This window comes from Ranitomeya variabilis, chromosome 4, assembly GCF_051348905.1.
Source record: "Ranitomeya variabilis isolate aRanVar5 chromosome 4, aRanVar5.hap1, whole genome shotgun sequence".
NCBI lineage: Eukaryota > Metazoa > Chordata > Amphibia > Anura > Dendrobatidae > Ranitomeya > Ranitomeya variabilis.
Window position 1 is genome coordinate 738,611,298 of NC_135235.1, and position 24,713 is coordinate 738,636,010.

General features: G+C 47.3%; 1 protein-coding gene across 1 annotated transcript in view; it reads right to left on the reverse strand.

Moving 5' to 3' along the window:
- LOC143767995 (uncharacterized) overlaps positions 1–24,713 on the reverse strand; it is an 85,956-nt gene that overhangs the window by 28,237 nt on the left and 33,006 nt on the right. Inside the window, exons 2-10 of the mRNA XM_077256600.1 lie at positions 23,297–23,446; positions 22,987–23,166; positions 21,309–21,432; positions 21,071–21,225; positions 12,158–12,307; positions 11,852–12,028; positions 10,124–10,247; positions 9,943–10,040; positions 9,654–9,744 (exon numbers count right to left, since the gene is read on the reverse strand). Coding sequence (XP_077112715.1) covers positions 9,654–9,744; positions 9,943–10,040; positions 10,124–10,247; positions 11,852–12,028; positions 12,158–12,307; positions 21,071–21,225; positions 21,309–21,432; positions 22,987–23,166; positions 23,297–23,446 — 1,249 coding nt within the window. The remainder of the gene's footprint in view (positions 1–9,653; positions 9,745–9,942; positions 10,041–10,123; positions 10,248–11,851; positions 12,029–12,157; positions 12,308–21,070; positions 21,226–21,308; positions 21,433–22,986; positions 23,167–23,296; positions 23,447–24,713) is intronic.

A 24,713-nucleotide genomic window follows, 5' to 3' on the forward strand; every position in this document is an offset into this window, starting at 1 on the left:
GTAAAACACGCATGTGTGACCCCAGCCTTAGTGTGCGCACCGCCCTCTGCCTGAACAGTCACTGCGGAGAGACGGGATGCTGAGCAGCGGGCTGCAAGAGAGGCGAGTATGTCATTTTTTTTTAGTGCAGCAGCAGCATTACATGTGGCACAATGTTATATGGAGCATCTATGGGGCCATAATGAACTGTATGGAGCATTATATGGGGCACATTATTATATGGAGCATCTTATGGGGCCATAATGAACTGCATGGAGCATTATATGTGGCACATTGTTATGTGGAGCATCTATGGGGCCATAATGAACTGTATGGAGCATTATATCTGGCACATTGTTATATGGAGCATCTTATAGGGCCATAGTGAACTGTATGGAGCATTATATGGGGCATCTATGGGGCCATAAAGAACTGCATGGAGCATTACATGGAGCATCTATGGGGCCATAAAGAACTGCATGGAGCATTATATGGGGCATCTATGGGGCCATAATGAACTGCATGGAGCATTATATGGAGCATCTATGGGGCCATAAAGAACTGCATGGAGCATTATATGGGGCATCTATGGGGCCATACAGAACTGCATGGAGCATTATATGGGGCTCCTGATTCAATATGGATATTCAAAAACACTTAACCTACTGATGTATCAATTAATTTTACTTTTATTGGTATCTATTTGTATTTTTGACATTTACCGGTAGCTGCTGCATTTTCCACCCTAGGCTTATACTCGAGTCAATAAGTTTTCCCAGTTTTTTGGTGCAAAATTAGGGGGGGTCGGCCCGTAGCGCTGCTATCATGAGGCAAGTTGAATACTTCGCCTCAAGCGGCAGAGCATTCCTAAAGACAGGGGGCGGCAGAGCAGCAGTCAGAGGTTAGAACACGTGGTGCCGACTCTCCCTGCAAACCCTGCTCTAACACTTGCTGACAGTGTCTGCACTGTCGCAAACAAGGTAACGTGCGGCGTGCCCAGCGGCAGGTGAGGTGACTCGTTACCACCCGGCCGGCTGAGGTGCAGAGGCGGTGCCCTGTCTCCTGATGACCTGCTGGCTGCTGTGCTGGGAGTCGGACACACGCATTGCTGGCCGACTTAGAGCAGTAACCTGGAGCAGTAAGGCTGCTTTCACACATCAGGTTTTTGCCGTCAGGCACAATCCGGCGAGTTTTTAAAAAATCGGATCCGTTTTTTTTACACACCGGATCCGTTTTTTCCCATAAAGTTGTATTAGCGCTGGATTGTGCCTGAAGGACATGCGTTTCATCCGTTTTGTGCCTGATCCGTCCCTTCAGGCTTTTTTGCCGGACACAAAAAAAGTCTCCTGCAACGTTTTTTTCTGTCCGGCGAAAAAGCCTGAAGGGCCGTTTGCGGCAATAAACGCATGGAACGGATGTGTGAATTATCGGTTCCGGCTACCAAATCCGTTTTTTGTACACTGAGCATGCCCAGATTTGTTTTCTATTCTGGCATAGAAAATCTCTCTCTCTCTCTCTCTCTCATATACAAAGGCGAGGTTTTTTTTTTGCTTTCTTGGCAGGGGCCTGCAGCTTATCAGATTGTGACTCGTGGGAGGAGAAAAGTAGCTGTGGACTGTCTGTGAGCACTGGAGAAATGGTGCAGACAAGCACATGCAAAGCCTGGACAGGGTGAATGGGAAAAGAAAGTAAAGGGCTTCCTATTGTTAACCCTTAAGTGCCCCCAGACTGCAAGCAGTAGGGTATGTTTCCACGTTCAGGAAACTCTGCGTGTTTGACGCTGCGTTAGAGCCGCAGCGTCAAACACGCAGCGTATAGATGTTACAGCATAGTGGAGGGGATTTCATGAAATCCCATCTCCACTATGCAGTAAAACACACAGGCGGCAGACCCACGTAAACGGACATGAGGCGCGTCTTTTCAGAACGCAGCATGTCTGTTTACAATGCGGCGACGCTCCGTCGCCGTGCCGTAAATGTGCCATAGACTATCATTAGATGCGATAAAATTGCATCTAATGATTAGTCTCATGCGTAGAAACTGCGTAAATGCAGCTTACTACGCATGTCTGCCAGCTCACCTGTCCCGCTGCCGGAAGTCCCTCGTCCACTGCAGTTCTCGCGATAACTTATTGCGAGAACTGCCATGACCGGGACTTATCTCCGGTCACTAGTCTGGTTCTCACAAACAGCTGATCACCTGTTTGCGAGAACGCTGTAGTGTAGGTGATGACTGGAGAGTTATCTCCGGTGATCATCTACCGGCTCTGCTACATCTCCGGCGATCATCTACCGGCTCTGCTACATCTAGATGTCAGGCATCCAGATGTAGCAGAGACGGACTCGTCTACACCTGTGTGGTCATGTTGGTGGAGGAACGCGCCCCGACGTGAATCATGTAACGTCTTTTGCAGGTTACATGATTCAGTGTTAATCACTATTTACTATTTTCTTGCTACAATATACCTGCTACGTTACCTGTGCACAGAAATTACCATTCTATTTCTACCGCGCATCTAACACCATTTTTTTATTTTCTATTTATTATACGCTTTTTTCATTTTTTTACTTTTTCCGTATCATTGTGTCATACAATCATTGTTGTCAGTTATACATGGGTTGTTCCTCTGGTCTGTTGTGGTCCACGGTGTGATGCAGTGACCCCTGTTACAGCTAGGGGGCGCTGTATGTGCTCTGCAGGACACGCATGGAGGCGTAATGGGGATAGTGAGACAGTGTCCGGCATTGTGGTGAATAGCCGGTATGTATCGCAGAGGAGGAGGTCTTCTGCGCTGTAAGCCTTACTTGGTATGGGGAGCTGCTCCCTGCAATGCAACCCGGAGTATTTTGTCTTTGGTGCACATGAGCACGAAGATGTAATTTAGTGCATCTGGGTCTGGGTTGCGGGTAGCTATGACAGATGGCAGGGTCTGGCTACCCACATACCTCACCTCTGGGTGAGGGTGCTCACTGTACCCCTTTTTCCTGCAGGAACTTCGGGTGTGTGAGGACCTGCAGTGATGTCAGGATCACATGGCCAGCCCATGTGATCCATACCTCACCCGTGGGTGTAGTTACAAGCTACATAATGTGACCAGTGTTTGGTCACATGGTGAGAGTGTTTGGACCTGAATGGTCTGTACTGGAGAAACCGTGGTCATGGACGGTCTGTGTTTGGAAGCTCCTGTGAGGGGACTCTTCCTGGAAGCACCTGAGAGACCGTGGATCTGGACGGTCTGTGTTGGGGAAGCTACTGTCCTTCGCTGGGTCTGGACTGACTGAGGTGTGCTGGCCAGACAAGTTGGTGAACCTGGTAAGGCCGTTTCCCCAGAAAGACAGGACTGACAAGGAGTCAGCGTGAGGAGCGGAGCTCCTGGAAGGTAACCCCGACAAGGGGGTGGTAATATACTGTAACTGTATCTGCTATATGAGCTGTGCAGCCACCCATGGCTGGAGAGATACAGGCTTGAATAATGAATGCTTTGTAAAGCCAAATGTGATGAAGTAATGGACTATGTGTAAGCCGGTGATATGCAATCTGGTTTACGGAGCGGTTTATGACGTTTAAATAAACCATATGGTCTGAGTTATGTCAGAAAATCGTGCTTTTGTGCTTCAATCCCGGGCCACGCGAGTATTCCCCTCCCCGTTAGTGAGTGCTATCTTACAACGGGCAGATATACACTTCGTGTTGTCATTATCATGTTACCACCTTTTGCTTCCTTTATTTTGTCTTTATTAATAAACAACGTCTTTTTGTACTATATACATTTATTGTTTTTTATTCGTCTATATTGGACCTCACAGTTCGTTTTTTTTTCTCTCCTTGTTACAGCTTCATTAAATAGTTCACGCAAAACGCCAGTGTCAACATCTACAGCGAAGAGACAACTCCGGGATGCTGGCCTTCAGGGCAGAGTGGCAAAGAAAAAGCCATATCTGAGACTGGCTTTGACATGACATTTTTTTTTATCGCTTTTTATTCCGATTTTTGTTAGGCAGAATGAACAAAAATAGACCAAAAAAATGGGGCAAATGATATAAGAGCTCCGCCATACGAAAAATTGCAAAAACCAAAAAAGAAATGGACACGAGCGCTACTAAAATACTAGAAAATGTATTGAAAAATGTATTCTAAAAATATGTTCAAACAACAATGACAATTATATATTAAGGATGTAATGAAAAGGAAAAAAGACAACAACCTAGTACCACGTACAGGTGAAGATATTCGCAGGACTAATATACCAGCCACTTCATATTGTATTAAAACTACACATATAGCAAAGAAGACAATATCGGATTAGTATCTCTCAGTAGATAATACAATACTGCATGTAGGCTAAGGGTTCAAAAATATCGTACCGGATCAATGTATAACACTAGATAATGGAAATATATATAAAGTGCCGACAGTGCAAAATGTGTGATCCCAAAGGGGTTTCACAGTAGCAGCTATAATAAATCAATCCCTCACGGGGGGTACACAATAGAAAGAGCAATTCTCATATACTAGAATTATATACAGCATCTCTCTAATTCAATTCACCTTCTTATAGTTACATATGTGCATTAGCAGAGAAATCCAGCGGCTGAAATATCAAAATAGATCATTATATGTGGCCAAAGCATATACACATAGTGAATAGTATAGTGTAAGAAGCCTGCAGCCAAATACACATGGAGGAGATTAAACCCGATGTAGTGGGGGAGAGATAATGAACTGAAATGATATATGAACCGACCTGTTCCTGGACGTGGGTAAAGAAGACCCCAACGCGCGTTTCGCACCAATGGCTTCCTCGGGGGGGCGTTAAGTCAGGGTAGAGACTGACCAGCTTAAATACCCAGTAATGTATACAGTTCCGGCTGCTGATGGCGCCGCAATGACCGGAAGCACAGGAGTCAGCGTCCTACGTCACACGTTCACGCCCACCTCTGACGCGTCAGTAGGGCGTGCCTGAAAATGCGACGCGTACCGGACAGGTATCCATGGCAACCAAGCCATGCTGGCCAGGAGAAGCGCACTCCGCCGGACGGTGAGATGTGAGATATTGTAAGAAGGAAAAAAAAATTTTCGCCAGCAAGTAGATCTATCGGATATAGGACGACAAAACTAAGGGTATACATAAAGTAAAGTGCACATACCTGAAAGAGTGAACAAGTGAAAAGTGAAAAGGCGTGAACCGTGCACTAAAGTAACTGGAAAAAAGGAAAAAAAGGAAGAGAAAAAGCAAAACATGATAAATAAGTGAGCAAAGAAAATATTGCATAATACGTTGCATTTAAAAAGTGCTTATATAGAAATATTTATAGGCTTGAATGATGATGTGTAACCTGGCTTACGGAGCGGTTTATGACGTTTAAATAAACCGTATGGTCTGAATTATGTGAGAAAATCGTGCTTGAATCCCGGGCCAAGCGAGTATTCCCCTCCCCGTTAGTGAGTGCTATCTTACAACGGGCAGATATACTCTTCGTGTTGTCATTATCATGTTACCACCTTTGGCTTCCTTTTTTTGTCTTTATTACCGTATTTTTCGGACTACAAGACGCACTTTCCCCCCCCCAAAAAAGGGAGGAAAATGGGGGGTGCATCTAATAGTCGCAATGCAGGCTTACCGTGGCGGCAGAGGTGCGGCGGCAGAGGTGTGGCAGCAGAGGTACAGAGATGAGGAGGCGCAGTGAGCGGGGTCCCTTTTCCCGGTGCGGTGATGCAGCAGCCCGGTAAGGCAGCAGAGGCGGGTGAATCCTGATGTTATCGGTGGGCGCGGCCATCTTCCTGAGGCCGCGCGTTCGCAGATGGAGCTCTGCTGCCCGGGGCTTCAGGAAAATGGCCGCGGGATGCCGCGCGTGCGCAGATGGGGATCGCGGCGGCCATTTTCCTGAAGCCCCGGGCAGCAGAGCTCCATCTGCGAACGTGCGGCCTCAGGAAGATGGCCGCGCCCACCGATATCAACAGGATTCACCCGGCTCTGCTGCCTTACCGAGCTGCTGCATCACCTCACCGGGACTTTGGACTCTGTATACTCCATCCTTTTGCTTCCCAGGATGGGTGCAGCAAGGTTCAGGAAGGATCTCGTGGGCACATGGACTGGAGATGATGGAGGTAGTGGTGTACATTGTGAAGCGAGTATTCCACAGGCGCTCAGATGTCTGAGTCCTTGCCGCTTCCCGGCGCTCCTCAGCACCGCATGGCACGGCCGGCTCTCCGCCTCCAGCAGGGCTCGCAGCAGTACAGAGGCGCTTTTCCCGCAGTGTCCGGTCATGGCGGCTGTGTCTCGGTAGCGGAGCTCCTCACTTATTACCGGCTTCTGAAATAATTATTGCGCTGAGGAGCGCCGGGAAGCGGCAAGGACTCAGACATATGAGCTCCTGTGGAATACTCGCTTCACAATGTACACCACTACCTCCATCATCTCCAGTCCATGTGCCCACGAGATCCTTCCATCACCTCACCGGGGAAAGGGACCCCTCTCACGCCATACCTCTCACTGTGCCTCCTCATCCCAGCACCTCTGCCGTTGCCACACCACTGCTGCAACCCTCCCATGGACACCAGGCCGTGGCGTCGCCCACCTAAGCAGGAAGGGACCCTGCTCAGGTGCACGCCATACCGCATCACCCCACCTCTGCCGCCACCATGCCTCCTGTGACCCTGCTCTGCCACCACCAGCCCTCAGGTAAGATACTGTAAATTCGGACAATAAGACGGACCCCCATCTTATAAAAAATCTTTTTTTCTGCAATTTTCACCCCAAATTTGGGGTGCGCCTTATGGTCCGGTGCGTCTTATAGTCCGAAAAATACGGTAATAAACAACGTCTTTTTGTACTATATACATTTATTGTTTTTTATTCGTCTATACATTGGACCTCACAGTTCGTTTTTTTTTCTCTCCTTGTTACAGCTTCATTAAATAGTTCACGCAAAACGCCAGTGTCAACGTCTACAGCAAAGAAGCGACTCCGGGATGCTGGCCTTCAGGGCAGAGTGGCAAAGAAAAAGCCATATCTGAGACTGGCTTTGACATGACATTTTTTGATCGCTTTTTATTCCGATTTTTGTTAGGCAGAATGAACAAAAAACAGCAATTCCTGAATTTCTTTTGGGGGGGACGTTTATACCGTTCCCCGTTTGGTAAAATGGATAAAGCAGTTTTATTCTTCGGGTCAGTACGATTACATTTATTTTTTTTTTATGTTTTGGCGCTTTTATACAATAAAAACTATTTTATAGATAAAATAATTATTTTTGCATCGCTTTATTCTGAGGGCTATAACTTTTTAATTTTTTCGCTGATGACGCTGTATGGCAGCTCACTTTTTGCGGGACAAGATGACGTTTTCAGCGGTACCATGGTTATTTATATCCGTCTTTTTGATCGCGTGTTATTCCACTTTTTGTACGGCGGTATGATAAAGCATTGTTTTTTGCCTTGTTTTTTATCTATTTTTTTTTACGGTGCTCATTGAAGGCGTTAACTAGCGGAACAGTTTTATAGGTCGGGTCATTATGGACGCAGCAATACTATATATGTGTACTTTTACTGTTTTTTTTTTTTTATTATTTACATAAAGAAATGTACCATATTTTTCGGACTATACGCACCGGACCATAAGACGCACCCCAAATTTTCAGAATAGAAATAAGGAAAAAAAAATGTTTCAAATGGGGGTATGTCTTACAGTCCGAATTCAGCTTACCAGTGAAGGGATCGGCACAGGTGGAGGAGTGGTCACAGGAGTCTTTCGGTGGTCCAGGCTGGTGCGTTGGCCTCCAGGAAATCACATCCCAGGCTGGTGCGGTGCTCTGTGCTTGGGCAGGGGTGGAGGCTCTGTGCTCCGGGGTAGTGGCTGTGCTCCGGGGCAGGGGCTGGGCTCCGGGGAAGGGGCTGGGCTCCAGAATAGTGGCTGTGCTCCGGGGCAGGGACTGTGCTGCGGGCAGTGGCTGTGCTGCGGGACTGTGGCAGCGGCTCTTGGGCTCCGACGGCATTTCGTCAAAGCCCGAAGGCCCCCCGCTCATCCATTAATGGCATGTTTCGGTGGCCTCTGGGAACATGGGCGCCAGGAAAATAGCCGCCGTCGTAGCCCCCACGGAGCCCAGAGAGCCGCTGCCACAGCCCCGCAGCACAACCACTACCCGCAGCACAGCCCCTACCCGCAGCACAGCCACAGCCGCACCAGCATGGGAAGGGAGGCTGCATCGGGACCGCCGCCGCTGCCACTGCTGCATGATTTGCAAGTATATTGCAACTATAAGACGCATCCCCATTTTCCCCTAACATTTTTGGGGAAAAAAGTGCGTCTTGTAGTCCGAAAAATACGGTATTTATTGGGACATCATTGAACAGTATAGTGTCAGATCACTGATCTGACACTTTGCAGAGCACTGACAGGCACTGCAGGGAGGCTTCCCGGTGCCTGCTCTCAGCAGGCACTTGCAAGCCACCTCCTGCAGGACCTGGAAGGATCCCCACGGCCATTTTGGATCCGGGGCCTGCAGGGAGGAGGATGGAGGAGACACTCGGAGCAATGCAATCACCTCGTGTTGCTTCGAGGGTCTCAGGGAAGCACGCAGGGAGCCCCCTCCCTGCGCGATGCTTCCCTATGCCGACGGAAACCTGCGATCATGTTTGATCACAGTGTGCCGGGGGTTAATGTGCCGAGGGCGGTCTGTGACCATTCCTGGCACATAGTGCCAGATGTCAGCTGTGATAGTCAGCTGACACCCGGCCGCACTCCCCTCATGAGCGTGGCTTATCGGTGATGACATACTATCCCGTCAGTGGTCATATGGGCCCATACCACCTCGACGGGATAGTACGTCTAATGTCAGAAAGGGGATAAGGAAATTATTATTTACTGCCCTCCATTCCCATATGCGTGAAATGCAATGAATAATCATTCCCTTTAGTAGAGAGCACACGTGAATGCCTGGCGACTGCGGCTAACAGCATGTCCGTTATTAAAGGACAATGAATACTCACTGCTCGCCACGCACATAGTCCCAGCGTGGGACCCATCTCCTGCAGGTGTGAATAAATGTATATTACAGCCACTAACCACGCACAGCTTAGAGATGTATCATGGGACATCCTGTTTGAAGTTACTCGGTTTACAGTGAAACTCTGTTGTTATTGTACAGAAATTTACACTTGGCCTCACTGCACATTTAATGTTGTCGATCATAAAAGTGAAGTTTGGCCAGAAAGACTGGACCTGGTCTTGTAGGGACCATATGAGCACATTCAGCAGCACAGAAGGGAGAGACGGTAGATTCATCCAATAAGATATCAGGGATCTAGGAAGCCAACAGCATCATTACCCTCCGCTTTCTCTTACAGGACCGTCATAATATTTTTCTTCAAGTGATTTTCTAACTTTTCAGCACATTCTACGTACGCTGTCATTTGGCTTTGTAGTTTACAGATCTGGGCAGGTAACAGCGTATCCTAATCCCAGGGGGTAGGTGGATCCTCCAGGTTGTAAGTTCTATAGAAAAGGGCTTTCAATACCCAAAGCTATTTGAACAATTTTGGGTGGAGGAGAATGTTGTGGTCTAGAGGCAAAATGGTGATCATGGTAATACGGCCGGACTACACCACCGATAAAGCAGCCACAGCCGGTGACTGAAGAATCTGTGACTTCTCTGCATTTAGTGGTTACTACTCACCTGGGTTGTCATATGTAGGAATCTTCTCTTTACACCGCTTATCACCCCTCACATATGTCTCTGTAGTATTAATATGGGTCAGATCTTCACCCTGAAACAAATATTGTAAAAGTCACAGACAGATGGAGAAGTCACATCTGTGGTCAGCTCTAATCCTGCCATCTCCACCGTTCTCATTACACAAGTATAAAACATATAATACTGGGGGATAAAACAAGACTGAGCACAAGACCTTCACAGCCGTCTACACATCATAGGGGAGATCTCCTGACACCTTCTCTCCATCTACCTGATAATCCTGAGGAACATTGGGATCTTCTTGGTTACAGTCCTGTGGAAGAAGAGGACGGGGACATCTCTCTGGTGTTGTCCTCTTACTGGATAGATCTGGAGGAAACACATACAGGGACTGAATTCATTCTTTACATATAGATAATTATAGGCCAAGTGTATTTAGTCCTGTCTATTACCTGGAGATGTGAGGGGCTGGGGAACCACCATCATGACGTCCTTGTACTGATCTTTGTGTCCTTCTAAATACTCCCACTCCTCCATGGAGAAATAGACGGAGACATCCTGACACCTTATGGGAACCTGACACATACAATAATACAGTCATCCCCCGATCCCTTCACAGCATCTATAATATAATGCTAGGAGCTTCACTCTGTCCAAGGACTTTATAGACTGTGCAAGCACGACGCACCTGTGCAGTCTGGACCCCACAGAATGATGCATCCGGCAGTAGTGTAGCTACAGGGGGGACAAAGGGGGCCATCGCCCCGGGCCATCGCCCCGGGCCTGGAGCTCAGAGGGGGCCCACCCGGAGCTACGCTACTGTAACTGTATTGGTGTCCACAGCGCGCCCATACAGTTACATTCTGAGGCACAGCAGGGAGAATCGATATCCCTGCTCTGCCACCCGGTCGCTATGGGCCCCTGAGCAGGCAGGCCCCTGGCCTGTCATCGCAGGGTCAGCTGTATCAGCATCTAGCTGATGCAGCTGACCACATTGATGAGGGAAGGAGCGCTACGCTCCTTCTCCCATCATCCCCTGTCAGCGTCTGACGTCACCGAAGCTGACAATGACAAGGGGGCGTGATGACGTCACTGTCCGGCACCCACGGTCCGGAGATGAGAGGTAGCAGCGCAGGAACCAGTAAGAAGAGAGGTGAGTATTTATTGTTTTTCTTTATGGGGGCTGCCTTATATTACTGGGTCTACCTGTTGGGGGGTGCTGCCTTATACTGTAGTACAGAGTCTGCTTGTGGGGGGTGCTGCCTTATACTACAGAGTCTGCCTGTGGGGGGGTGCTGCCTTCTACTGCAGAGTCTGCCTGTGAGGGGGTGCTGCCTTCTACTGCAGAGTCTGCCTGTGGGGGGCTGCCTTATACTACAGAGTCTGCCTATGGGGGCTGCCTTATGCTATAGAGACAGAATGGGGGCGCAGAATGGGTACAGCACATGACAGAATGGGGGCGCAGGATGGGAGCAGCACATGACAGAATGGGGTTGCAGAATTGGAGTAGCACATACCAGGATGGGGGTCAGCACATACCAGAATTGGGAGCAGGGAGCAGCGCAAGAACCAGGAAGAGGAGAGGTGAGGATTTATTGTTTTTCTTTATGGGGCTGCCTTATATTACTACCCTTCTACCTGTTGGAGGGTGCTGCCTTCTACTACAGTCTGCCTGTGGGGGGGTGCTGCCTTATAATACAGGGTCTGCCTGTGGGGGGGTGCTGCCTTATACTGCAGAGTCTGCCTATGGGGGCTGCGTTATACTACAGAGTTTACCTATGGGGGCTGCCTTATGCTATAGAGACAGAATGGGGAGGAGAATGGGTGCAGAACATGACAGAATGGGGTTGCAGAATTGGAGTTGCACATACCAGGATGGAGTCAGCACATACCAGAATTGGGGCACAGGATGGGAGCACATGACAGGATGAGGGCAGAAGAAAGAGAGTAGCACTTGAAAAATTGAAGGAGCACAAAACAGGATGAGGGCGCAGGATGGGGGCTGCACATGACAGGAAGGGGGCGTAAGATGGTAGCACATGACAAGATTAGGGCGCAGGATGGAAGCAGCACATACCAGGATGAAGACCATATATCAATATAAATGCTCGCCACCTGGACGTAGAACGGGTTCAATAGCTAGTTACTCTATAATGTCCCAGCATTCCCAGCAGTGTCACCTCTCTAGTCAGCAGCTCAATCATCTTGTAGGTGAGTTCAAGGATCTTCTTGTCATTGATGTTCTCATGTATGAGGGGGTAAGGTGGAGGCCCTGTGATTGGGCTCAGGGGTCTTCCGCATCCCTCAGACACAGGGTCCTGACAGCGCTCACTAGAGGTCTTCACTACTGTGTAATCCTGGTTATGAAGAGACACATTAATAAATCTCACTACAGACATTTCCAGAGTCCTCACCTCTCCAGTTCTGTCCATCTGTTATTCCCATAGATAAGAATGATGTAATGTGACATCATCAGAATCTCTCACCTCTCCAGTAAGCCGGAAGAGGATCTCTAGGGTGAGGTGTAATATCCTCTCCGCCATCTTGTCTCTGTCCATATCCATCCTTGATGGGTAAATCAGGAACATTTTCTTTTGTAGAAGATCTTCACTGAGAGGATCCGATATTGTAGAGATCTGAATGAGAAGAAGATGAGATAATGTAACATCATAAAATCCTGTGTAATAATACAATTACTGGAGATAATAAGGGAAACATATGAGGAGATTTATTATTTTACAGTATTTAGTTTTCTTCTTTACATCTACTAATAAAACCTATATATTTAGGCCACAGACAATAAGCAGTTTCTTCCTCGGAGTCGGCAGCTGAATACGTTCCTCATAGACTCATCTTCCATAACATAGATGTACACCGCAGGGACGGCACAGGTGCAGGTATAACAAAATCCCCAGCAGTTTAACCACTTGCTGCTGTCAAAAGCAAACAAAGCATGTAAGAACAGGGTGGGACTGGCCTGGGGGGATATTGGTAAAATCCCTAGTGGGCTCCTGATGAGAGAGTGAGACATCTCCATTCCCTGACAGCTCCTGCAGTGAGCACCGCGTCCTTCTTAGGCGTGTGGCGCTGGCAGCAGGATATGCTCTGAGGGTAGATCTATGGCTGCTTCACTCTCCGGCTCCTCTTCTCATGCTGTATACGATGTATTTAATATGGGAGACTTTGCAGACTTCTTGAAATTCATTGCTCTGGGGGTGGAGATTAGCGATGTTGGAGGCGGAGCTTACCATTTAGTTCCCTCTACTCTAAGTGCAGGATGCATCATGGTGGAATGGAGACAGGATCGGATGAGGTAATTAAGCAATAATGAGACTTCATGTTTAGAACGTGTTTGTGCTGTGTTTATTCTGTACTGTATTTTTTTGTGTTAACTGCACTTGTTTCATGTGTGCTGCTTGTGTGCATGGTACTAGTGTGACGTGTGCGCATGGTGCTTGTGTGACGTGTGCGCATGGTCCTTGTGTGACGTGTGCGCATGGTGCTTGTGTGACGTGTGCGCATGGTGCTTGTGTGACGTGTGCGCATGGTGCTTGTGTGACGTGTGAGCATGGTGCTTGTGTGACGTGTGCGCATGGTGCTTGTGTGACGTGTGCGCATGGTGCTTGTGTGACGTGTGCGCATGGTGCTTGTGTGACGTGTGCGCATGGTGTTGTGTGATGTGTGTGCATGGTGCTTGTGTGACGTGTGCGCATGGTGCTTGTGTGACGTGTGCGCATGGCGCTTGTGTGACGTGTGTGCATGGTGCTGTGTGATGTGTGCGCATGGTGCTTGTGTGATGTGTGCGCATGGTGCTTGTGTGATGTGTGTGCATGGTGCTTGTGTGACGTGTGTGCATGGTGCTGTGTGACGTGTGCGCATGGTGCTTGTGTGATGTGTGCGCATGGTGCTTGTGTGATGTGTGTGCATGGTGCTTGTGTGATGTGTGCGCATGGTGCTTGTGTGATGTGTGCGCATGGTGCTTGTGTGATGTGTGTGCATGGTGCTTGTGTGACGTGTGTGCATGGTGCTGTGTGACGTGTGCGCATGGTGCTTGTGTGACGTGTGCGCATGGTGCTTGTGTGACGTGTGCGCATGGTGCTTGTGTGACGTGTGCGCATGGTGCTTGTGTGGTGTGTGCGCATGGTGTTGTGTGATGTGTGTGCATGGTGCTTGTGTGACGTGTGTGCATGGTGCTTGTGTGACGTGTGTTCAACAGACGGTGGCACTATGGATGCAGTCAACATACTGCGCGGGCACCCGGCCAAAAAAACCCTGGACGGGACCTGCATGTGCACAGTCATGTGGATGGATTCTGCCTCAGTGTAGGAGCGCTGTGATGGAGTAGGCCTGCGACGGGGACAAGGGGTCTCCTCTACATCTAGAGCAGTGTTTCCCAAACTCCAGTCATCGTGGTCCCCAACACATCATGTTTTTAGAATCTCCTTAGGATTTCACAGGGGACAGAACCTGCGGCCATTTCTGGTGCATTAATAATAGTTCCATCATCGGCGCAATACTAAGGGAATCCTGAAAACATGAGGTGTCGGGGGCGTGAGGACTGGAGTTTGGGAAACACTGCTCTAGAGGAAAGAAGGTTTCATCATAATCACTAATGAAGATTCTTTACTGTAAGAGCAGCGAGACTAAGAAACTCTCGGCCACATGATGTTGTAATGGTCGATTCACTACTAAAATTCATATGGGGGCCTGAATGTCGCTCCTGAAAAATATTATATTACAGGTTACGTGCACTAGATTCTATGATGTGTTGATCCAGGGAACTGGTCCGATTGCCGTATGTGTGGTCGGGAGAAATTTCTCCCCTAATATGGAGCTAGTAGTGTATGCCCCAGGGGTTTGCCTTCCTCTGGATCAACATCTTAGGCCGGAATCACACTAAATGTATGAAAAATCGGTCCGAGTTTCCCTGCCGAGAGTCGCAGGAGTGTAATGCGAGTGTAATGCGACTACAATCTGATTTTCCCACCTAGCATCCGATTAGATTATAATGCGATATAATCATGAGCTTTTACATACAGCAATTCTCTATGTCATTTACACATCGTTTTCAAAGGAAATATTAATGAAACACACACACACATATACAGTATATGTATGTATGTGTATATATACAGTGGGGCAAAAAAGTATTTAGTCAGTCAGCAATAGTGCAAGTTCCACCACTTAAAAAGATGAGAGGCGTCTGTAATTTACATCATAGGTAGACCTCAACTATGGGAGACAAACTGAGAAAAAAAAATCCAGAAAATCACATTGTCTGTCTTTTTATCATTTTATTTGCATTTTATGGTGGAAAATAAGTATTTGGTCAGAAACAAACAATCAAGATTTCTGGCTCTCACAGACCTGTAACTTCTTCTTTAAGAGTCTCCTCTTTCCTCCACTCATTACCTGTAGTAACGGCACCTGTTTAAACTTGTTATCAGTATAAAAAGACACCTGTGCACACCCTCAAACAGTCTGACTCCAAACTCCACTATGGTGAAGACCAAAGAGCTGTCAAAGGACACCAGAAACAAAATTGTAGCCCTGCACCAGGCTGGGAAGACTGAATCTGCAATAGCCAACCAGCTTGGAGTGAAGAAATCAACAGTGGGAGCAATAATTAGAAAATGGAAGACATACAAGACCACTGATAATCTCCCTCGATCTGGGGCTCCACGCAAAATCCCACCCCGTGGGGTCAGCATTTCAAAAATCCCAGAACCACGCGGGGGGACCTAGTGAATGAACTGCAGAGAGCTGGGACCAATGTAACAAGGCCTACCATAAGTAACACACTACGCCACCATGGACTCAGATCCTGCAGTGCCAGACGTGTCCCACTGCTTAAGCCAGTACATGTCCGGGCCCGTCTGAAGTTTGCTAGAGAGCATTTGGATGATCCAGAGGAGTTTTGGGAGAATGTCCTATGGTCTGATGAAACCAAACTGGAACTGTTTGGTAGAAACACAACTTGTCGTGTTTGGAGGAAAAAGAATACTGAGTTGCATCCATCAAACACCATACCTACTGTAAAGCATGGTGGTGGAAACATCATGCTTTGGGGCTGTTTCTCTGCAAAGGGGCCAGGAAGACTGATCCGGGTACATGAAAGAATGAATGGGGCCATGTATCGTGAGATTTTGAGTGCAAACCTCCTTCCATCAGCAAGGGCATTGAAGTTGAAACGTGGCTGGGTCTTTCAACATGACAATGATCCAAAGCACACCGCCAGGGCAACGAAGGAGTGGCTTCGTAAGAAGCATTTCAAGGTCCTGGAGTGGCCTAGCCAGTCTCCAGATCTCAACCCTATAGAAAGCCTTTGGAGGGAGTTGAAAGTCCGTGTTGCCAAGCGAAAAGCCAAAAACATCACTGCTCTAGAGGAGATCTGCATGGAGGAATGGGCCAAAATAACAACAACAGTGTGTGGCAACCTTGTGAAGACTTACAGAAAACGTTTGACCTCTGTCATTGCCAAAAAAGGCTATATTACAAAGTATTGAGATGAAATTTTGTTTCTGACCAAATACTTATTTTCCACCATAGTATGCAAATTAAATGTTAAAAAAACAGACAATGTGATTTTCTGGATTTTTTTTTCTCAGTTTGTCTCCCATAGTTGAGGTCTACCTATGATGTAAATTACAGACACCTCTCATCTTTTTAAGTGGTGGAACTTGCACTATTGCTGACTGACTAAATACTTTTTTTCCCCACTGTATATATATATATATATATATATATATATATATATATATATATATATATATATATATATATATTTATTAGAAAGATAAGAAGAAAAGCCGGCAATTCATGTGCCACGTACAGTAATATCACAGCATGACAGTTTAGAATAGAATAGATATAAACACATAGACTATATAGATATATACAGTATATATGTCAGTGACACACATCTATCTATGTATATATACAGCTCTAGCAAAAATTAAGAGACCACTGCAAAATGTTCAGTTTGTCTGATTTTTCTCTTTATAGGTATATTTTTGAGTAAAATGTAAATTGTTCTTTCATTCTATAAACTACTGACAACATGTCTCCGAAGTTCAAAGCAATAAATTTTGTATTCATTTTCTGAAAATGAGAAATGGTAAAAATAACAAAAAATGCATTGCTTGCAGACCTCAAATAATGCAAAAAAAACCCAAGTTCATAATCATTTAGAAACAACAATACTAGTGTTTTAATGCAGGAAGAGTCCAGAAATCAATATTTGGTGGAATAACCATGATTTTTAATAACAGCTTTCATGCGTCTTGGAATGCTTTCCACCAGTCTTTCACACTGCTTTTGGGTGACCTTATACCACTCCTGGTACAAAAATGTAATCAGTTCTTCTTTGTTTGATGGCTTGTGACTATCGATCTTCCTCTTGATTACATTCCAAAGGTATTCAATGGGGTTCAGATCTGAAGATTGGGCTGGCCATGACAGGGATTTGATGTGGTGGTCCTTTATCCACACCTTGATTGACCTAGCTGTGTGGCATGGCACATTGTCCTGCTGGAAAACCAGTCCTCAGAGGTGGGAAACATTGCCTGAGCAGAAGGAATCAACCGCTTTTCCAGGATAACCTTGTAAGTGGCTTGATTCATATGTCCGTCGCAAAGAACAACCTACCCAATTCCAGCCTTGCTGAAGCTTCCTCAGATCATCACCTCCTCCAAATTTCGCAATGGGTGCAAAAACACTGTGGCTTGCACACCTCTCCAGGTCTCCGTCTAACCATTAGATGACCAGGTGTTTGGCAAAACTGAAAATTAGACTCATCAGAGAAGATTACCTTGCTCCAGTCTTCTATGGTCCAATCCTTGTGGTCTTTGGCAAACTTCAGCCTGGCTCTCCTTTGCTTCTCATTGATGAATGGCTTTTTACTAGCTTTACATGATTTGAGGCCTTCGTCTAGGAGCCTGTTACGAACTGTTCTTGCCATGCACTTCACCATGGCTGCCATTTGCCATTCCTTTGGTAGGTCACTTTATGTCATCCTGCGGTTGCTGAGTGACATTCGAATAAGGTGACGGTCATCCCTGTCAGTGGAAAGTAGTTTTCGCCCTCTGCCGGTCTGTAGCTTTGTTGTCCCCAATGTCTGCTGCTTGACCTTGTTGTAATGGACTGCTGTATTAAAAATTTTAAGGATGGAGGCAACATGATGCTCACTGTGTCCCTCTGCTAGTAAAGCCATAATTGAGCCCTTCTTTTCCTCACTTAATACTTTTCTTTTCAACTTCCTATTACTTTTGGGATATTACTGGCACTTGTTTTGCTATTCAGCTTGTCCTACTGCAAGAGGATTGTTAACACCACAGCAGGTTTTTTATACTTGCCTTCATTAAATAAGATTTGGTTCAGGTGATGACCTAATCAGAAGCACATTAAGTAGAATGAGGTGTACTCTGGTTGGAATTCAACTGACACTGGAATGGAATGGCTATCAGACATGTAGAGAAACTGATTTTTATAAAACTCTGCAGTGGTCTCTTAATTTTTGCCAGAGCTGTACATTATATAGATAGATAAGTAGAAGAAAAGCTGGCAATTCATGTGCCGTGTACTGTAAAATCACTGCAGGATAGAAGAGATGGATTACATACAGTAAATACGTATAGAATAGGTAGATATATAGATGTCAGTGACAAATACAATTAGCACAGTGGGTGTGAAAATTACTGTACATGTATTTAATTAGGAAAAAAATGGCGTGGCCTCCTGCGCAATTTTCCTAACCAGCACCCTGAAACAAATATTGTAAAAGTCACAGACAGATGGAGAAGTCACATCTATGATCAGCTCTAACCCTGCCATCTCCACCGTTCTCATTACACAAATATAAAACATATAATACTGGATAACACTGGATCTCATCTTCACCCGCCTCTGCTCCCTATCTAAGCTCTCTAACTCACCTCTTCCACTCTCTGACCACAACCTTCTCACATTCTCTTCCCTCTCCACTCCTTGTCTACAATCCCCACTCCACAAACTTGCACACCCTCGCAGAAATCTTAAACACCTTGATCTACACTCACTTTCTGAATCCCTCCTCCCTCTCACAGACATAAGCTCCCTACACAATGCGGATGACGCCGCCGCTCTATACAACACCACAATAGCTGTAGCCTTGGAATCGGTTGCCCCTCTCACACATACCAAGGCTCACAAAATCAACAGACAGCCCTGGCACACCTGCCTGACCAAAGAACTGAGGTGAGCTTCCAGGGCTGCAGAGCGGAGATGGAAAAGATCCCACTCCAACGAGCACTTCATCGCATTCAAACAGTCCCTCACTACTTTCAAGACCACACTCGCCACAGCAAAAGAAACCTACTTCTCATCTCTTATTTCCTCCCTGTCCCACAACCCCAAACAGTTATTCAACACCTTCAATTCTCTCCTCCGCCCCCCAGCGCCTCCTCCCTCCCCACTCATCTCTGCTGAAGACTTTGATGTTCTCAATCTTCTGCTTGAAAAATGAGGCAGAGACAGTTTCAGTCGACAACCCCCAGAACCCTTCCTTCTAACTACCCAGCCCTCCACCTCCAAAACCAACTTCTCCACCATTACAGAAGACAGACTCTCCACTCTACTCTCAAGATCGCATCTCACCACCTGTGCACTTGATCCGATCCCATCCCACTTCATCCCAAACCTCGCCACAGTCTTCATCCCAACCCTAACCCATCTCTTCAACCTATCACTAACAACTGGTGTTTTCCCCTCAAGCTTTAAACATGCCGCAATCACACCTATCCTCAAAAAGCCCTCTCTTGACCCATCCTCTGTATCTAGCTATCGCCCTATATCACTTCTCCCCTATGCCTCAAAACTACTGGAACAACACGTCCATCTTGAACTGTCCTCCCATCTATCTTCCTGCTCCCTCTTCGACCGCTTTCAATCTGGCTTCCGGTCACACCACTCCACTGAAACTGCCCTAACTAAGGTCACCAATGACCTATTAACCGCCAAGAGCAAGCGGCACTACTCTATCCTCCTCCTCCTGGACCTGTCCTCTGCCTTTGACACAGTAGACCATTCCCTGTTGCTGCAGACCCTCTCATCCCTTGGCATCACAGACTTGGCCCTATCCTGGATCTCGTCATACCTAACTGACCGGACATTCAGCGTCTCCCACTCACATACCACCTCTTCACCTCGCCCCCTATCTGTCGGAGTCCCGCAAGGTTCAGTTCTTGGGCCCCTGCTCTTCTCCATTTACACCTTTGGCCTGGGACAGCTCATAGAATCTCACGGCTTTCAGTATCACCTCTATGCTGATGACACACAGATCTACATCTCTGGACCAGATATCACCACCCTTCTAGCCAAAATCCCTCAATGTCTATCTGCTATTTCATCCTTCTTCTCCGCTAGATTTCTAAAACTTAACATGGACAAAACAGAATTCATCGTCTTTCCCCCATCTCACACGACCTCCCCAACGAACCTATCCATTACAGTAAACGGCTGCCCACTCTCCCCAGTCCCACAAGCCCGCTGTCTTGGGGTAATCCTTGACACTGATCTATCCAAACCCTTTCCACTTCCTGCCGCCTCCAACTCAAAAATATTTCACGGATCCGTACATTCCTAAACCAAGAATCTGCAAAAACCCTAGTCCATGCCCTCATCATCTCCCGCCTCGACTACTGTAACCTCCTGCTCTGCAGCCTCCCCTCGAACACTCTCGCACCCCTCCAATCTATTCTAAACTCTGCTGCCCGACTAATCCACCTGTCCCCCCGCTATTCCCCGGCCTCTCCCCTCTGTCAATCCCTTCACTGGCTACCCATTACCCAGAGACTCCAGTACAAAAGCCTAACCATGACATACAAAGCCATCCACACCCTGTCTCCTCCATACATCTGTGACCTCGTCTCCCGGTACTTTCCTGCACGCAACCTCCGATCCTCACAAGATCTCCTTCTCTACTCCCCTCTTATCTCCTCTTCACACAATCGCATACAAGATTTCTCTCGTGCATCCCCCATACTCTGGAACTCTCTACCACAACATATCAGACTCTCGCCTACCATCGAAACCATCAAAAAGAACCTGAAGACCCACCTCTTCCGACAAGCCTACAACCTGCAGTAACCACCAATCGACCAAACCGCTGCACGACCAGCTCTATCCTCACCTACTGTATCCTCACCCATCCCTTGTAGATTGTGAGCCCTCGCGGGCAGGGTCCTCTCTCCTCCTGTTCCAGTTGTGACTTGTATTGTTCAAGATTATTGTACTTGTTTTTATTATGTACACCCCTCCTCACATGTAAAGCGTTATGGAAAAAAATGGCGCAATAATAATAATAATAATAATAATAATAATAATAATAATACTGATGGATAAAACAAGATTGGGCACAAGACCTTCACAGCAGTCAACACATCATAGGGGAGAACTCCTGACTCCTTCTCTCCATCTACCTGATGATCCTGAGGGACATTGGGATCTTCTTGTTTACAGTCCTGTGGAAGAAGAGGACGGGGACATCTCTCTGGTGTGGTCCTCTTACTGGATAGATCTGGAAGAAGCACATACAGGGACTGAATTCATTCTTTACATGCAGATAATTATAGGCCGTGTGTATTTAGTCCTGTCTATTACCTGGTGATGTGAGGGGCTGGGGAACCTTGATCATGATGTCCTTGTACACATCTTTGTGTCCTTCTAAATACTCCCACTCCTCCATGGAGAAATAGACGGCGACATCCTGACACCTTATAAGAACCTGACACATACAATAATACCATCATCCCCGATCCCTTCACAGCATCTATAATATAATGCTAGGAGCGTTACCCTTTATAGCCTTTATAGCATGCACAAGTACGACACGCCGGTGCAGTCTGGACCCCACAGAGTGACGGACGTATCCGGCAGTAGCGTAGCTACCGTGGGGGCAAAGGAGGCCATCGCCCCGGGCCCGGTGCTCAGAGGGGGCCCACCCGGAGCTACGCTACTGTAACTGTATAGGCTTGCACAGTGCGCCAATACAGTTACATTCTGAGGCAGAGCAGGGCGAATCGATTTCCCTGCTCTGCCACCCGGGCCCCTATGGGCCCCTGAGCAAGCGGGCCCCCCGCCTGTCATTGCAGGGTCAACTGTATCAGCATCTTAGCTGATACAGCTGACCGCATTGATGAGGGAAGGAGCGCTACGCTCCTTCTCCCATCATCCCCCTGTCAGCGTCTGACGTCACCGACGCTGACACTGACAAGGGGGCGTGATGACATCACTGCCCGGCACCACGGTCCGGAGGTGAGCGGGAGCAGCGCAAGAACCAGGAAGAAGAGAGGTGAGTATTTATTTATTGTTTTTCTTTATGGGGGCTGTCTTATATTACCGGGTCTACCTGTTGGGGGGTGCTGCCTTATACTACAGAGTCTGCCTGTGGGGGGTGCTGCCTTATACTACAGAGTCTGCCTGTGGGGGGTGCTGCCTTATACTTCGGTGTCTGCCTGTGAGGGGGTGCTGCCTTATAATACAGAGTCTGCCTGTGGGGGGTGCTGCCTTATAACACAGTGTCTACCTGTGAGGGGGTGCTGTCTTATAACAAAGGGTCTGCCTGTTGAGGGGGTGCTGCCTTATAGTACAGTCTGCCTGTGTGGGGTGCTGCCTAATACTACAGGGTCGGCCTGTGGGGGGGTGCTGCCTTATAATACAAGGTCTGCCTCTGTGGGGGTGCTGCCTTATACTACAGAGTCTGCTTGTGGGGGGGTGCTGCCTTATACTGCAGTCTTCCTGTGAGGGGGTGCTGCCTTATACTACAGAGTCTGACTGTGGGGGGCTGCCTTATACTACAGAGTCTACCTATGGGGGCTGCCTTATGCTATAGAGACAGAATGGCAAAGAATGGGTGCAGCACATGACAGAATGGGGGTGCAGGATGGGAACAGCACATTACAGAATGGGGTCGCAGAATTGGAGTAGCACATACCAGGATGGGGTCAGCACATACCAAAATTGGTGCGCAGGATGGGAGCACATGACAGGATGAGGACACTGGAAGAGAGTAGCACATGACAAGAAGGAGGCGCACAAAACAGGATCACGGCGCAAGATGGGGGCCGCATATGACAGGAAGGGGGTGCAAGATGGTGGCTGCACATGATAGGAAGGGGGCGTAAGATGGTAGCAGCACATGACAAGATTAGGGCGCAGGATGGAAGCAGCACATACCAGGATGGAGACCATATACCAATATAAATGCTCGACACCTGGGCCTAAAACGGGTTCAATAGCTAGTTACTCTATAATGTCCCAGCATTCCCAGCAGTGTCACCTCTCTAGTCAGCAGCTCAATCATCTTGTAGGTGAGTTCTAGGATCTTTTGGTCATTGATGTCCTCATGTATCAGAGGGTGAGATTGAGGCTCCGTGATTGGGCTCAGGGGTCTTCCCCATCCCTCAGACACAGGGTCCTGACAGTGCTCCTTAGAGGTCTTCTTCACTACTGCGTAAACCTGGTTATGGAGAGACATTAATAAATCTCACTACAGACATTTCCAGAGTCCTCGTCACCTATCCAGTTCTGTCCATCTGTTATTCCCATAGATAAGAATGATGTAATGTGATGTCATCAGAATCTCTTACCTCTCCAGTAAGCCGGAAGAGGATCTCTAGGGTGAGGTGTAATATCCTCTCCGCCATCTTGTCTCTGTCCATATCCATCTGTGATGGATAAATCATGAAAATTTTCTTATGTAGAAGATCTTCACTAAGAGGATCAGATATTGTAGAGACCTGAATGAGAAGATGAGCCGATGTAACATCATAAAAATCCTCTGTAATAACACAATTACTGGAGATAATAAGGGAAACATATGAGGAAATTTATTATTTTACAGTATTTAGTTTTCTTCTTTACATCTACTAATAAAACCTATATATTTTAGGCCACAGACAACAAGCAGTTTCTCCCTCGGAGTCGGCAGCTGAATACGTTCCTCATAGACTCATCTTCCATAATGCTAATTCTCGTCTCAATTACCGACACTGAAATCAGCACCAGAAAACATAGATGTACACTGCAGGGACGGCACAGGTGCAGGTATAACAAAAACCCCGGCAGTTTAACTGCTTGCTGCTGTCAAAAGCAAACATGGCATCTAAGAACAGGGTCGGACTGGACTGGCGGGATATCGGTAAAATCCCTAGTGGGCTCTCTTGGTTAGACCATCATTTATTTTTCAACAGGACAATGACAGAAAACAAAAATAAAAAACACACAAAAAAAAGAAAGCCTTCAAAAAGTTGGTACAAGAAGTTGAAGCCAAAAGAAAAGAAAACCATAAAAAACTTTGTACACAACCAAAAAACTTAAAATTTTGATACAGAAGGAAAAAACTTTAACCCCTTTCTGACATATGACGTACTATCCCGTCGAGGTGGGGTGGGCCCGTATGACCACCAACGGGATAGTACGTCATACACGATCGGCCGCGCTCACGGGGGGAGCGCGGCCGATCGCGGCCGGGTGTCAGCTGCCTATCGCAGCTGACATCCGGCACTATGTGCCAGGAGCGGTCACGGACCGCACCCGGCACATTAACCCCCGGCACACCGCGATCAAACATGATCGCGGTGTGCCGGCGGTATAGGGAAGCATCGTGCAGGGAGGGGGCTCCCTGCAGGCTTCCCCGAGACCCCCGGAGCAACGCGATGTGATCGCGTTGCTCCGAGGGTCTCCTACGTCCTTCCTCGCTGCAGGTCCCGGATCCAAGATGGCCGCGGCATCCGGGTCCTGCAGGGAGGGAGGTGGCTTACCGAGTGCCTGCTCAGAGCAGGCGCTGGTAAGCCTGCAGCCCTGCACAGCAGATCGCCGATCTGACAGAGTGCTGTGCACACTGTCAGATCACCGATCTGTAACGTCCCCCCCTGGGACAAAGTAAAAAAAAAAATTTCCACTTGTGTAAAAAAAAAAAAAAATCCTAAATAAAGAAAAAATATATATATATATATATATATTATTCCCATAAATACATTTCTTCATCTAAATAAAAAAAAAAAA